This window comes from Tetrao urogallus, assembly GCF_951394365.1.
Source record: "Tetrao urogallus genome assembly, chromosome: 1".
Lineage (NCBI taxonomy): Eukaryota > Metazoa > Chordata > Aves > Galliformes > Phasianidae > Tetrao > Tetrao urogallus.
In genome coordinates, this window is record NC_136813.1 from 80,472,641 (window position 1) to 80,490,392 (window position 17,752).

Consider the following 17,752-nt stretch of genomic DNA (forward strand, 5'->3'; position numbering starts at 1 on the left):
ATGGGTAGTTCAAACGAAGACCAAATGAGTTTGTAACTATGGAACTACTGCAGTTATCTTTTCCTTAACTTTTTTTTTTTTTTTTTTTTTTTTTTTTTTAAATTCTTACTATTACTTTAAATATTTTAAAACAAACTAGTTAATAAAGACAACAGAAATACCAAAATCCACCTAAAATGAACTGTAAAACTATGGAGTTTCCACACCAGCAAACATCTAATTACTGATGAGAAAAAAGAGTTGATCAAATCCTACCTGGAGAAATTGCTTGGTTTTCACATGACCCACATCTCCAGCCTCTACCTGTGCTCTTGACAGTTTCTCTTCAGTTTCAGTTAGCCACTCATTAAAACTTTTCATTTCACAGTGAAATAGCCGCCACTTTTCCATGGATTTGTCAAAGCGTCTGCAAGCATAAAAGATGAAATAATGTATCAATAATTATTGACTGTACGAAAAAAGAAAAAATGTTAGATGTCTCAGACTGTATTTCCTGTACTTCCTAATTTCCTGTTGATGGCACCATACATTAACATTCCCAACAGTTATATCAAATGGAAACATGGTAGTACTTCTGACTAGTGAAAGTATCATTAAGCACATGTGCTAAAAATCAGTATCTTATCCATTTTTAAACTCCTTTTGATGTTTCAGACAAATTCTGTGGTGATATCATGTTTTCAGAATCCTAGGCATACAGTACAATTCTGCTCCAATTTTACTGCCTCCCCAGAGGATACAAATGTCCATCTATACCTACTGAAAAGAAAATGGAACTTCCTTCAAAGGAATTTTCACTTCTGGAATGAAAAGGAAGTATTCTCGCCTTACTTTTATTAACCCCTTATGTATATATAAATATTTATGTATATGCTTTTCTTCAATTTGAGTATTTGGTAAAGATACCAAAATGCAAAATATGCAAAAATAGAAATGCCTGAAATACAAGAATGGTTGAAACAAAAGATATTTAAATTAGGCTTTCATATAGTAAGTAAAGATGAAAAAATTGTTATTATCATCTCCACATAAAATATAAATTCACTACACATAAGACCACGTAAGTACCTATAGTGCTTTGGCATATCTAATGTATTTTTTGATCAGTCTGTTTGCTCAAGGCCCTGAGAAGTACTGAAGTACATAATCTGTTTATTTTGCAGATGGGCCATGTCATAAGGAATGCAGTTACTTTAGGTTTTGGATTGCTGTTGAAGAGATCACTAATAAGAGATTAGCTAGAATGCTTTGTTAGCAGATTATCATGAAACATGTTACTGCTGTTTAGTTTAATAACCCTCTTTTGTAGGATTACAATAGGTTTTAGAGTGTACTTAAAGGATAACAACAAAGATGATCAATTAACTTTAGACAAACTATATGACTGTTAGAATGTGAAAGACTATTTCACCAAATAAACCAGGTTGCTAACAGAAATACAGACCAGGAAGTTTTTTTTTTTTTTTTTACTCATGGTAACCCTTTTTGATAAAGATACAAAACAGAATTGCACTAGCAAACAGTGAAACAACATTATACTTCTGTACATTGACTATGAGATAGAGAACACATAAGACAGAGAGAGATAATACTATATATATATTATATATAAATATATTATATATATATGTATTAAACATATATATATATTATATTAAATATATATATTTTCCCCTACAAAAGTGTTTCATTACATTAGGCAGTTTAGATAAACATACTCTACCAATTTGTTCATAAAATGGGCAGGACTTGAATTTTTTTTTAAATTAAAGCATTTAAAAACATGTTTTAAAATAAGAGTAGAGCAGAGTTCTTGTAATTTAAATTTTGCATAGAAGAGCAGCAAACTAACCTGTATCCATCTGTGAATCAACTCATTGCATATCTCAAGCACAATCTGATTCATGGGCCCTAAGGTTAATAGCTGCTAAACACTAGAACCTATATTTAATTTAAAATAGTTGCTCCTTAGTCCTATGCAGTCTAAATATACCAAACACTTCAAATCACTCAACTAAATGACAATGTGATCAGTAAACTTGAATGAAAACAGATACAAACTACCAGAATAGTTCAAGAAATCTTCATTCTCTCAAATTTAATATGGCTGCCTGTGTGATGAAGCCACATCAAAGATGTCAGTGCTCAAACCTGACAACTTCTAATGCACTCAATGCCTTTAAAAGTTGTGATGGATAGAGAAAGATGCAGCCTGGGACAAAGAAAAAATCCTTCATAAATTTCAGAATACACAATCTTGCTAGTTAAAAGCAATAAATACATAGGGGAAAAAAAAAAAAAGTCAAGTATAAAAACTGGTTTATTGAACTGGTTATCTTCTAAGCTTTAGGGGCTAATTGTCTTTCAACGAAAGTTGAAATCTCTGTTTCCCATAAAAGCAAGCTGTATTAAGTTTTCGGTATTGTGAGGCTGTTACTTCAATAGCATTTGCACATTCGCTCATTTTATTTTGGGACCCAGACCCAAATAACAAAGAAATTGTCAGAAAAGGCCAAATAAAAATAACTAAATGAAATAAGTGTGCAAAACCTATATCTATTTAAGAATAAAAAATAGGTACAAATACATAATAATTTATGCACAGTAATAGTTGGTAGAAAATTGCTGTTGAGCCATCAGGTTAAGTACTACTAAACATTTTTCAAGAACAATCAGAGTGGATGTACTCAAAATATTTTTTTCTTTGAACACAGAGAAGAGTTTCATTTGAAAACACGTCCTACAAAAAAAAGCTGTAATCACCACAGCTTTCTAATTTATTTTCTTCCTTTCATATAGTATTACCCTCTTCAGATGGCTAGGTATTTGCCTCCACCTTTGCCCTATCAATTGTGTCCTTTGCAATTTCTCTCTCTTCATAAAGGTATGCCAAGTGAAGATGTGACAGTTTTCGAACCTCTGGCTTCAATGTTGTCTAGTTTTCATTGCTCTTTTGAAACTTGGCCATAATCACAGTAAAAATTCTTTAAAATATTTGAGTTGCTGGGAAGAGATACATTAAGATTCCAGGTAACATTTATGACTGCCCTACTTTGCTACAGATGAACACAGGAGCAGTTCAAGAACTGCCACATATGATGAATTTCTTCGTCACTTTAAGCAAAACAAACTACTGATCCAGTTAAGAACTGTAGTTACTCACTTAATTCATTTATTAAAATGACTGTGATGACTTTTCAATTACCACACTATTTTACAGAAGCAGACTAGACACAACTGAAACACTCATTTTCACCAGTGACCTCAGTCTAAATTAAATTGAAAAGTCTTATTTTACATGTAAGAAAATCACACAGAAAATAAAACCTAAAATCCATTTTTTTTTTTTTTTGGTCCAGTATGGTTTCTCATTTCAAACACTACATTAAAACAGAACTCTTCCTATTCCTTGGAGAATGAAATTACTCTTCTCAGCATGAGGAAGTTTATCAGCAGCTTAAATGCAAAAATTCAGTGAGAATTGATGTTAGTTATCACTAAATTTGCATTCCAGCTCTTGCAAATTGAATCTTGCCACTCTCCATCCCTCCTCCATTTGCTTTGGCTTATAAGAGTTGCAAAGAGAGAGAAGAGAAGAGAAAAGCTGTACTGAGAGGATATGTACAAAATTATAAAAAAAAATAAACATTTACAAGTTGAAATATTAGTGCCTGTCATTAGGTCTTAAAAAACAAGAAGCCAAATACTGTTACCTTCAGTATAAGTACAGAGTAGTACTATACATCAGGTAAAAAAAAAACATTATGGATAGGTAAATCCACCCAAACAAACAAACAAACAAATTAGTGTTCCTTTGCTGATTAGGCGTATCCAAAAACTCAGTCACACTGACAAGAGAAATGTCAACGTTGCTGTAGTGACAGAAGCAGCTTCATCTTAAATACTGTTTTGGGGGCCATCTCTGGTATTTCTAAGTGAGGATTCCCCACTTAACCTGTGTAATACAGTATTTTATATACACCACTACTTTATAGATTTTTAACATTCAAAATATTTATTTTTATTTTATATGTTTTACCATTTGCAATCCTGTTAGCATACTATAAGTTCAAAACCCACAAAAACAGCTAACTACAAAAACTGAGCTGCTAAGATGTTACAGTCTTGGCACAGCAGAATGCAGATAGTAAAAATTCATAAGCGAGTTCATAAAAAGCAAAATCCTCTGAGGAGTATGAAAATTCATGAAGAGTATGTCTACCTCAGGAGTCCTCAACCACACCATTTGGAGGGAAGGAAAGACTTGCAATTATACTCTCATCTAGGGAGCCAGTCTTGTTTACCATCAGAAACAAATCATTGATCTAAAATAAATAAGTAATTAAGTAAGTGATATTCACTCATCATTCACCTTCTTCATCTGCTGAATGGGAGTAGCTTGTAGATGACTGTCCAATATCTGGGCAGTATTTCCTTTTCTATTAGTCACACTGTTCTGTTTCTCTTAGCATATGCTTGGTAAGAAGGCACAAGTGGGCAACCTGAAGCCAAGCATTAATTTCTATATAGATTCATTGTAAATTACAGTGAATGACTTGCATATACTGCAAAGGGATTAAGCAGTGTACATAAGCTCTGACACTAATTAAGGTAGCCTCATTTCTCTAATTTGAGTACATTAAAATTAACATGTGAAAAACAGTGGGCACACCTTGTCTACATACATTGACATCTCAGAAGGGAACACGGTAAGCGCCATCTTCAGGGAGCAATTTCACTTTGCAATAATCTGCCGCCCAATTTGCATTAAGTCACAAAAATACTGGCACTCTTATTCCTTCAAAAATTATCACTCTACAGAATCTTTGGATTTCACTTGCAGCTGATGGGTAAAGCTGCTCAAAAACCAACATCAAATTAGCTATAAGCAAAAACTGAAATTCCTTGCTAGAATTGCACATGACATTGCACAAAAAGTTTTCCAGATGTTTATTCAGATTTACTTTCAGAGGAATTTTATACAATATGATTATGCTTGAATTTCCTAGTCCCAAGACTGCCATTTTCAGGAAGCTACAAAAATGGTGGAAGAAAAGACTACTGTATAAAAGAAAATCACAAACATTAGACAGACTGCAAAAGGTTTTTGATTTGTTGCCTTAAAGAAAATAATTTTCACTTTGTTTCTTTGTTACAGTTCATTCCCTGAAATTCTGAAATAATTCCTTCATGATCTTTGAAATCAATGACCAAGACTTATTCCACTTTAGTGAACCTTCACAAAACCACATAGAAGAGAACACTACCAGTTAAAACCTTCCTAAGTAACGTGACTTACATCATGGAAATTATTATTATTAGAGATATGCAGTCTTCATCATCATACTGTAAAAACATTCAGTGAATTTTGTTTCTATAGTGTTGCTAAACAATGTACTGAAGGATTATGCTAATGTTAACCTACAAATTATGCAAATTTGTCAACTTGATTCAGCACAATTATTACCTTGTGCTAATACATGGAACTTCAAAGTACTATAAATAATTATGTATCAGTATGTGAAAACATTAACTTTAATACTTAGGGCCATTCTTAGAGATAATAATGCACAAAAACCTGTTTTTATCCAGTGACTTCTACAATAAAATCCCTTAAAGGACAAGCTAACCTATTTTCAGAGGATTTAATGTTTTCATTCTAATTCACAGAATTTGTGTCTTCTGAGTGTTAGATTTAGATCTTCACTGAGTTTGGACTATACATTTTAGCGATCACTTTTTAGACACCAATACTTCTAGATCTTGCTCCCAGCTATTGCTGTATGTTACAGATCCATTCTGGGACAAGTCTCAGCTGTACAGATTCTCTTCACACCTCGATACCATGACTTTCACCCACAAAACAGCAAATGATCAGAAATAAAAAAATAAATAGCAACTAAAATAACCATTAGAACAATGTTGCCCATTACTACTAAATACTATTTATCTCATCTGCCCTGAAAGCAGCATCACATATAAAATATAAACAGTATAATTTGCAAGTCAGTTTAAACATATTTCCATGCTGACTTGCATTGAATTTTTTTCCTCTAAAGTCTGTAAGTCAATTTCCCATCACATAGGCTTTGACATCATAGCATTCAGTGCCACTCACTGTACCAAAGACAAAGATGATTTAACTGGCTATGGAAAAGCAAGATCGTGCCTGTCATTGCTGGTTTTTAGTCATGCAAATTCATTTTTACAAAGTCAGAGATACCAAGAAACTTTAAAAAAATGTAATTATTATACCAAAACTCCGCTGGGTTTCAACAGATGACATGTCAATAGTTTATACATTCATTAACCATACATTGCTCTTCAACACTAAGTAAAGTTATTTATGATGAATATGAATTTGAATATCAAGATTCTAACTTTTTATTTTCAAGAGGATTTTCCATCATCAGAGCAGAGATGAGATCTTGTACTTTAGTAAATTTTGCTTAGGCACCTGGATTTAAAGCAGGTAACAACTTTACTCCAGAGAAAATAAAAAGTACTTGATTAATCCGGAGCACTGGAACAGGCTGCCCAGGGGGGTTGTGGAGTCTCGTTCTCTGGAGATATTCAAGTCTCACCTGGCCGCCTACCTGTGCGACCTGCTGTAGGGAACCTGCTTTGGCAGGGGGGTTGGTCTCGATGATCTCTAGATGTCCCTTCCAACCCCTACAATTCTGTGATTCTGTGTAATCATGATCCAGGGAAAGCATCAGCATATTGCAAGGCCTTACATAAAATATATTAATGCAATTGGTAATAAACCCACAAAAGTAATAGTTTGCCAAAGTGAAACTATATTAAATTGCCATGATAAGAAATCATTCACATTAAATAAAGCATGAAAAGAACAGTGGCTCAATTTCATAGAAATCTAAATTAGTATATGTGGCTGCACATATATATATACACTAAGTGTAAAGGGCATTCAGGCATCTCATTCTCACAGTGGGTAACAGTGGACACTGTACTCTTAACGAAGACATACCAGTACATCATTACAGTTCTAACAATTGGTAGATCACAAACATGGTGTCTGCTCTCCTGCACTCCCACTCCTCTCTTTCCAGTTTGGGGGCTGGACGTGTTGACTGTAAGTTATACATTTAGAGGAAACTCATAATAATTGCATGTGTTATAAATTTTAAGACTAAATGAATGAAAACAAATGATGGTTTCTACAGCCTGGAGTTACACTCAAAATGATTGGAAACTGACAAGTCATGCCCTGCTTGGGGAAGGCAGCTCTAACAGATTCCCCCAAATTACCCATATCATAATTCATAAATAAGAAATTCATTTCAGTGAATTTGTGGCCCAGAGCATAAGTACGTGTACTACTGAGGGCATATATTACAGGATGCCTCCCAAGTACTTGCCTGTAATTACTATAAAGTACTTAAATCCTGTAATTTCCCATGACATAACTATAAATTCTCAGTTCAATCTGTTATAAAGTGTGATGTATCCCCCAAAACTGCATTGTTCAATTCTCTGTATTCACCACCTATCTCAAAGCCCCTCTGCATTGTGGCTTCAAAGCAGGAGGAGAAGCAGAAAACTGATGATACTAGTTTATGCTAACTGTTGACACCCTGAGCCTGAAAGATGTTACAGGCATACACGTTTTATCCCATTAAAGATGTGGCAGATCCATTCAAAAATACAAGCATTGGCACAAGAAAATCAGGATCACTAAAATCGTAGCACTAGAAGTTATGTACTTTTCTTGAAAGTTAATAATAAAATGTTACTTAAAAAACCTTTTCCCTTCAACTTGGAGAATTCATTGAAGATGAGAATCTTAAATCCAAGTAACTATTCTAGGTTTTATTGCAAAAGAAATACATAGTAAACAATAAAATTTTCTGAAACTAAAAGGTTGATCTTAAATATCTGTGATATTTTAAATATCTTAAATATTTGTGATACCAATTATTACAATAGAAAAACAAACAAAAATCTTACTATACATCATGTTTTTAGAGTGTGACATTTGAATACTTGCTTTTTAGTAAATAATCATTTACTGCCGTTAAATAAAGTATTTGTAATATTCAGAATAAACAGGAAAAAGTAGGAAAATAGATGAATCTAAGATGAAACGTTCCCAAAACAGTCAAGTATTGCCATGCAAAAGATTGAAATTTTAAATGGGAGTGATTAACAGAGATTTTATGTATCAGTTTATACACAACTATATATTCTCTATAAAAATATATATGCTGAATGCATCTTTTGCCTCCATCTATTGCTCTTATTGCATAAACGTTGAGTTAAATAATGCATGTTAGTCTTGCAATAAAAGAAAGACCTTAGATATTCTTAATTATCACTTCTCAAGCTAGATGTTCTTATATCATGAATCATTCTGGTTTGTAAGTATGATTATGGACATGAGGCAATATGGAGAATTTGAACAATGTATACCTTCCTAGGAGGAAGTTTTTCACTCAGAGGGTAGTGACACACTAGAACAGCTTTCCCAAGGAGCTTATGAATGCCCCATCCCTGGAGGCATTCAAGACCAGGCTGGACATGGCTCTGGGCAGCCTGATCATTGGTGACCCTGCACACAGCAGGCCATTCTATGATTCTATGATATTCCTAAAAGAGTAAATATCAAGATGTTACTATCTACATTCCAGAGAAGGTGAAGCAGAGAGTAGACTGCTCAGCAACTTGATAACTATGTGAAAAATAGAATGATTTCTTTCACTCTCTGAGCTAAATTATGAAGTCTTTAGCAAAGTGCCTACATGTTTTCACAAGCCCAATAAGCATTTCTCTTGTCATTGACTTCCAAGTCAACACAATATATTCCTAGACAAGTAAGACCTTCTAATGACAAAAACATTGTATTCTTTGGAGATCAGGAAATACATTTGCTGCTGATAATTATATTTTCTCTTTATATTTATTGACTTTATATTTATTCCTCTTTGTTGATTTGGAGCTAATATAAACCAATATATTTTCTGTATCTCTTATGCAATAGTGTAACTCAAATTAACAAATAAGTAAGTGGATTTCATTTTTATGCTTGCGAGTGATTCAAAAGCAGAACTCTTTCCCTTCAGTTTTTGAAGACTGACTGCATACATCTCTTTGGAAGATGCAGTCTTGATGGATGTGGTATAGGCAATGCAGTAAACACTCTGAAATGTATTTCCAGCCATACCAATTTTGGTGGCACAGTGCTGCTTTTAAACGTAATTACTGTTGCGATCTTCTCAGTGGAGAATGATTAGGTTGCCACACTGGCAGCCAAAGTAGCATGGATCTCCAGGCATCCCAGATAAATGGTTACAGTGGACTAAATTTACTGCAATCTCTACAGTGTCCAGATGGATCAAATTTATTATAAATGGAGAACAAATGTTGCACAGGTATCTCAACCTTAGGTTTCAGATCTAAAAAGAAAAGTCACAAAGGGCCAGAGAGTTAAAAAGCATAGTTACCTGTATTAGTTTAGTAAACTTAAGAGTTATAAGATTGCAATCTATCAATTTGTAATTTATTGTACTTATTAAATTATGATTTAGCCAATTAATTCGCTCCACCTTTTCCACTCTTTCATTTCCATTTGTCTCCTGGAGAAAAGGAGAACTGTCTGGATGCTGGAAGGCAGGACATGAAGCAGAACATGAGGTCAGGGGGCACAAACAGAATTTTTCTTTGGAAACAGGATAGTCTGCACAATCAAGAGTTTACAATATACATAATTGGAAAAGAATACTTAAAAAAAAAGGCATAAAACATCAAGCTTGATATTGAACGGTTCAGAAACAGGACTTATGGTATCTAGTATTATATAAATATGCATATAGAAACATTTATATATGTTTATGTATACTGTCTTTCTAATCATATAAAAACATGCATATGACTACACATACAGACAAAGTGGTATATATTGCACTATTTATATCATGTTTCTAATCATCCATTCACCAGATTGCAAACATTTGTAGCAAGGAAGGATGACTGATAAATCACAGAATTGTAGGGGCTGGAAGGGACCTCCAGAGATCATTGAGTCCAACCCCCCTGTCAAAACAGGAATAACCCTGAAATATCTTTGATCAGGAAAACAAGTAGCCAAGAATTTTCCAGATCATGAAGTTGTAAAAAACTATTAACTCAGAAACTGCACAAAATGAGGATTACCTCCACTGCAAATGAGGTTCAACTGAGCAAATGGACTCCAGTGGAGGTCAGAAAGTCCTAGTCAGTTTAGTCTTCCTTTATAGTCAGTATAGAGATCAGATAACAAAAGTTTCTACATTTATACAAAGACAGTATAGACGCAGTGCTTGCTAAATACAGGTATACTGACATTGCAGGGTCATGGATATTTGATGATTCCCTTGATAGCACAGATACTCAACCTTAGCAATATCCAAAGCAAACATTCACATTTCTTCTTGCTCTATGAACCTGGCACAGAAAGGATGAAATGAATTCTTCTGCTCATAAGGAGTTCAATTTCATACAAAAACATTGTGAACTTAAACACACTCAGTGGGTACAAAAGGAATTTTATAAGTATTGACAAGTAATTCCCGTTTCCTCTTCAAATGTTTGCCCATGTGCATACAGTCACTTGGTGTACTATTTAAAGCAGGACTGCTGTCAAAACTCTCATCTCCACAATGCTTTGGAGGACATAGTTTTCAGCCTCCAGTTTAGGATCTATCTGACAAAATGATCCAGATCTTCTAGCATCCTAAGCACTCCTGATTGCTAAGAAGTGACTCTGATATTAGGTATGCTAATGTCAGAAATTAGCTGCCTTTCAGTGCAGAAAAGGGAAATCCAGTCACAATACTTCCTTATACAATTTGTAATGTGCTACTTTTGAAAGTTAAAGAGAAATTATGAAACAATCTGAACATCCAACATTCTGATGTCAAACCTGAAGATCAAAGACCATTTGCCCATAGGCAACTTGACCAAATACCTTCAGGCAAGGAAGGAAATACCTGCATCTAATTGGTTACTAAAGATGAACAGGCAGCACGAAGGCTTAACTTGTTACCACTGAAAAGAAATAACAATGTATAGTGTAGATGTTTTTTTATGAACTTAGATCACATTTGGATTGTTTGAAGTCATGCCAAGGTGCAAACCAGGGAGAAGTTAGCAGCGCAAGTATGCATTTGCTGTACCACTTGATCTAACTCAACCAGGCAACTTTAGAATGACTGGATGGAATAACTTCCAGAAAAGCTGTCAGATCTGGAGGCAGCTCCCAGAAGCGTAAACTCTGTCAATAGGTAAATTCAAGAGAGGTTTAGTAAATAATCCCATTCACACAGTGCTTCCCTTTGTTATCATTGATCTCAAGCAGCAACAAAGCTGTGAAGCTAGCACAAATTCTGCAACTTATACTTAAAAGTTGTTAAGGTGAAGCTATGGCCACTTCTGTACCATGGGAAATGGATGCAAAGATTTTTTTGCCTTCATGATTTTTTTTCTAGGCAGAAAAGAGTCCAACAGTACAGTGGTGATGTGATATAAAACTGTTAAAGGAGAGGCAAAACCTTTTACCTGTTTTATGAACAAAAAAATCTGCCAGCATCACACTAGGAAATTTCACATCCTTTCTTTAACCACCAAGGGAAAAAAAAAAAAAAAAATCAGAGTACTACTGAAATAAGACTGTAAGGCTATGCAGATTAAGACTGTAATAGGTAAGTTTAATACCATTTCTGGCTCTAGCTATGCCTTACCTGAAGCCAAATTTTGCATTTTTATTTTTTAGAATACAGAAGCTAAACAGAGATCCAGTCTTATGGGAACAGAGCAACACATAAAGAATCAATAGAAGTTGAACAGACATAGTCCATTTATCAGAGAAAAGAAGCTCAAATATTACAAGACTTTTATCTCACAAGTAATCCATATGTCAGTCCTATAGGACTCTGAGAGTTTCTGGGAACATGGAGCTTAAAAAAAAAAAGTTTCATTTTAAACTGACTGGTTCAATTTAGAAGCATTTACTCATACACAGTAAGGGAAGTAATTAGTAGAATATCTGTGTACTTGGATTAGCAGTGTTTACATTAGTTCTAACAACATATTATAAGCTTGTTTGCTAGTTCATTAAAATTTTGCATTGAGATATTAGAGCTCTATTTTGTAATATAATTAATATATTCCATTTTCATCTGATTTGAATACAATAACCTTTACTTTCCTATACAACAACATGTAATTGCAATCTGAAAGGACTACAGCTACATTCCATGCATAAGAAATTATGCAGAAGAGGAAAAGATAGATTTCTAAGTAGTTACGGTTAATTTCCTGTTATTAAGTGTCTCAGCCAGCAATACCGTTGGTTAATAATTGTTAATTGAACTGTCAGATACAGTAAAACAGACTTGATAAAAATGTCCATACTTTGCCGCTGCTACGTTTAAAAATGCTTACTTCATTTCTCAGTAAACAAGTAAGAGAGCTGCATGATGCTATGCAGAGTGTCTGCAGCGCATATTTCTCCAAGCAAAGTTTTCATAACTCACTCTGAAGCTTTAGAGAGACCTACTTTGGTTTGAAAATTCACAGCTATGAATCCTTTAAGTCTTACATAGCAGAAAGCTATGGAAATTTTATTACTAGGAGACAGGCAGCATGATGGAGTTGCCTGTTTTTTAAACATGTAGATGAGGCTGTGTTAGCACCTACTGGCTTTGGACGTGTGTCTTCAGCATTAAGAGTATTAGGGTTTTTAATGCCTCTCTTAGGCAAATGAACCATTAACTACTATGAGAGATGAAGACCAGGAACATTTCCAGAATGAAGCACAACTCCGTCTTAAAAAAAAATAACAATAATAAAATAGAATTTGGCCTATTTCTTTCTGCTGATATAGTACCTGGAGACTACAGCTATATTGTGGCATAAAACACTTTTTAGGAAAAATGTCTAGGATCCAAGACATGAACATAGAATTATTTCAGTCTAATGTAGACCTTGTAATTTACCCACAAAATTAAGGAGATTGGAATAAGGAAATAACTCTTCCATGAAAACCTTCCCTTTTCCTCAGGACACCATAATTAGATAGCTTGGACTGCAGCAGTGTTCATTATTTCATTAAATTTACAGAAAAGAACATTTAAGCAGGAAGGAATATTGAGGAAGGCTGTGAACAACATATAAAGAAAGATGTTATGCTTCTGCATGAAAAATACAGATTTATCTATTTTAATACTAATCCTCTTTGTGAGAAGGAAACGATTATTAGCATTTAGCACAACAAACAACTCAGCTTTCACAGGAAAAAAAGAGATGCTCTTAAGAGCAACAATTAAAATGAGTGGATTTACAAGAGATGCAACAGAGGCTATAAGTCTCCAGCCCTTATTAATTCTGTTTCCTATCCTGAAGCAGGCATCTCAGAGACTTCCAGCCTAGCAACACAGGCTTCCTCCAGCTCTTCTGATCCACTTGCCAGATACACGAGTCAAAGGAAAATGGCAGCCCAGGTAGCCATCAGAAATATAGGCCAGCATCTCCCCAAAAGACAACCCGGCATCTCAGCCCCAGCAACGGTACATTGCCTATCACAACTGACAGCAAGAGAATTGTTTCTAATGCCGCTCAAAGTTTACAGAAGTAGAAAACTGCGCTGAAATAGGTTTTCACAAAAAGACAGTGAGAATCCATTTGCTTAATTTGTAGTGCAAAAGTAAGTCATGAAAATCCTTTCTCATCTCATGAAAACTCTCACCAGAGCACCCAGCTAACTGCCTTGGAAGCTCGGGCACTAAGTTCTCCACAGCTACCTCATTTCCTTCCTCCTGTAACTAGGAAACACAAAGCTAGAGTCCCCAGTGGATAGAGGAGTGACAGCAAAATAGCTCTCTAAGCTACAGCAACTTCCCATCAGGAGGGAGGAGGGATGTACAGTTCAGTTTACAAGATGACAGTCAAATAGATTTTTCCAGAAAATGAAATCCTTAATTAAAAATAATAATAATAATAAATAAAAAAATTGGCTCATGCCAATTCCTGGGGATCAATTCCTGGGGAACATTCTGCTATGTCTATAACCTCTCTCAAATTGCAATGGGAAAAAACACGCTAAGGTTTTTATACTGGAAAGAACAGCTCTTTTTGATGAAGCTGTGGTAAGCTATATTTTTAGTTCTGTGGCCTTGATTATTTCTGGTTCAGTCCCAGGTAAATCCAGTGATTGTCATAGCCATAGTCTTGCTTCAGCTAACAACCTGACTGATATTGATGGGACTTCTGCAGCAAAGCATCTGTACAGAATGGACTGAAATCGTTATGAAAGTGGTGCATAACTGCAGAAGAAATAGCTGACTATGCACAACATGGTTGCATAAACACAGACAAAACTATTGCAGTCACCCCGCTATCTGCCTTATATTTGCTTAATCTTTTTTATTGTGCCATTAATAATACAAGGACAAATAAATAAATGAAATTTTAAAAAAAGCAGTGTTTAAAATTCCAAAGTTCTGGCTCATATATATCTGCTTGGAGATGTAGAGCAGGTTATTCAGCTTGTATGAAATCAAGCAGGAAGAACAGGTGCTGCTCATTTCTAGACACACACATACAAAAGAGAGAAGGAAGATAAAAGGTAGAAAAAATCCTACTGCCTTTCTGTGCTGCTTGAAATAGGCACAATAAAACAAGCTGTAGACTAATAAAATGATCTTTCTTATTTTTGGACATCACCCCCAGGGAAAAGTTTTGACACAGCAGCAAAGTCTACTTACCTATGCTTTTCTTCCCTTACATGGCAAACAACTCAAGGCTTCACTTCAGGGGGTTTAACTAGATGGAATTACATCCTTGTACTACATGGTTTTGTAATTAATTTATTCTACTTACTATAAATATGTCTCAGTAGAAAACTGGTAGGCAGAAGAAGCTGCATATTACTAGAAATCATACACAACACACCATTTATATCACTTCCAATACTGAAGGAACATTCAAATGAGAATCCCTAAAATCATATTTAATCCTAATTGTTACATTCTTCATTTTCACAAGTAAAATCTCCATAACAACTTATATGTAAATTCAAACAAACTTTAGGTATCTTTTTTTTTTTTTTTATAGCAATTTAATACAGCAGCTGTACACATAGCATAGTTTAGCTATGCATGTATAATATGCATCTGTACATTTTAATATGCATGTATATATATATATGAGCGTATATACACATATATAAAAGCTTTACTTCAATTGTTCAGTCTTTACATGGTATTTACAGAAGACTTCAGTGCCTAATCTACATTTCAAAACATACTTCAAGTACAAAAATGCTGACTAGAGAAAATGCTTAAATTCACGGATTGTCACATCACAATAGTGAAGATTTCTTAGGCCTTTTACTACAAAGTGTCAAAACCAGCGATGCAGTAAAAGCACAGGATGGAAACGCAGGCTTCCCGTTCAGAATCTATATATCGTGCTGGATTAGTAAACCAGCCTTTCTGACTCAAACTGTACTAACATAAAACCAAACCGTGAGAGATCTGTGCAGATGGAGTGCAAAATTAAATCTGTTTACCACTGTCAAGGCTGAGGTGCTGTGCCCAGCCCAGGGTGGCCATATGTTGCACAGCCTTCCACCTTTGTTAGTCAAACAGAAATAGCCCATCTGCAGAGGCTCCTGTGTTTGTCAGCAGTCAGCTGTATCTGGGATTAAGTCACCACGTAACATATAAAGATGTGGGAAAGATGTATAAAATTAAACTGAACGTATAAAAGCTTACAGAATCCAGCTGTCCTGTAATGGTCTCCATAGCTTGAAAGCATCAGGCTATGGTCAGGCCTCTGCTGTCTCCCTTCATTAGCCACCAAGCTTAAGAAGAAGAAAAAAAACCTACAGCATCTTATTTCAAACACTCACCAAAAAAAAATGGTAGAACAGAACGTACAAGACTACAGGTGAGTGGGAAACACTGAAACAGCAGAGTGCTTTCTTTCTCTGCTGGTCTCAGCAGTTCCTGTAGGTGCTGAGAGGTCTCACTGGGACCTCCCCCCCCACAGCACTGCCATAGGCCCAGGTATACGGACCTGAAGGTGGCTTGTCTCCTGGAAGGACCTCTTGTTTCTGCTCCTGTTGTTGTTGGCCTTTTTCTCATTATTTGTGATCAAAGCAGAATACAACAAAGCTATTGTGCTAGTGATTGCTGTTCCCTTGTTATAAAACAGGTAAGGAATGTGTAGTAACTTGTCAGCTAGCACTCTTCAAAAGCATGAAGTAAATAATCTGTTATCACTCAGAACTGGTGAGGAACCCTGACTACATCCCATGATTTGCAAAGGTGATAAAAATGAAAAGACAGTGCATATTTTAAAACAAACAAACAAACAAACAAACAAAGACTGCAGAAAACAAGATTACCTGACTGGCTGTCTTATGGAATGCAATACTATTGTTCCGTTTTATAAAAAAGAGAAACAATATTTTAGTAGAGGGAAGCCTTTTTTTTTTTTTTTTTTTTTCTTTCTACATAATACACCAGACAATTCAAAAGTAAAATACAAAATAATGATTGCAAAACTGCAAGTTTATACAATGTAACAACCTTAGATAATAGTAAATCCTGGAAAGGTATCTGATAGCTCTTTTTATTTTTCCAATGCAACATTCTCTTACTCTATTCACAGACAAAAACAAGTTAAAGATTGCAGAAACATCCACATCTCAGAGATAACCATGCGATAATCTCTACAAGCAATGTGTAATGTGTACCTCCTCAATCCCCAGCAGAACCACAGAAAAATCAGAGAGGCTCTTCAGCACTTCCCTAGTATCACCGTTTATCATCTCTGCTAGCACAAAGGGCAAAGAAACCTGCTGACTACACTGCCGGTCTGGCTTAGCATGCTATACAATGCTCAAACGGTGGCTAGAATGTTCTATACTACTGTTAAACACACCTAACCATTACTCTCAATGTCACATGTCATCTTTCTATGTAATTATGTCAATCTATTCCTTGCTTCAGCTCCTTTGATGAGGGATGAATATAGAGTGAACACTAACCAATTACTGAGATAACCCGCGTTCGTGAAGAAAAAGTATATGATAATTGTGACTAGTTTCTATCCAGCTTCTACCACATAAAGCTTTGTCAGATAGCACTCTTCAGTGAATGGACATTGTTTAAAAAACTAATCATTTGTAACTTCTGCAGATTTCTACTACAGTACTAGAAGTTTGTAAATGAAGCAAAATAAAAAGTGTGAATCCAGGTGGGAGTTGTCTTGGAAACTCAAGCTGAGTCACAAATCTCTTTCTATAAATTTTCTATAAATGCTTCCATGTATGATTGTACAGCATTGCACTACAAAACACCAGTTGAAATAAAACATTTGTTTCAAAATGATTCTTATCTCTTTCAAGAGTAATAATTTCTAATTCCTTTTCCTTATTGGTTTTATAGTAGTTGCAACTCCACTGAAAACTGTGAAGTTTATATGGATTTACAGTGCAATAAGAAAGAGAAGAATTAGCATTAGAAGCACAGAAGGCATGAGATTGCAAAGCCCTTGTATTTTCTTGCCCTGGAACTAGAAAACTCTCAATCTAGTATAGAAAACTGCCCTCTTGTTTTCGTAACAAAAAATACCCCACCAAACCCCCAACAGACTTATTACTCAATTTTCCAGGTGCTGTTCACAAATCTAACTTCATTTTCAAGAGATGCAAAAAAAAATTCTCACAAACAGCTCAGTATATGCT

General features: G+C 35.0%; 1 protein-coding gene across 1 annotated transcript in view; it reads right to left on the reverse strand.

Moving 5' to 3' along the window:
- DMD (dystrophin) overlaps positions 1-17,752 on the reverse strand; it is a gene marked incomplete at both ends in the record, with an annotated part of 1,041,552 nt that overhangs the window by 528,490 nt on the left and 495,310 nt on the right. Inside the window, one exon of the mRNA XM_079549062.1 lies at positions 256-406. Within this exon, the coding sequence (XP_079405188.1) occupies positions 256-406 (151 nt within the window). The remainder of the gene's footprint in view (positions 1-255; positions 407-17,752) is intronic.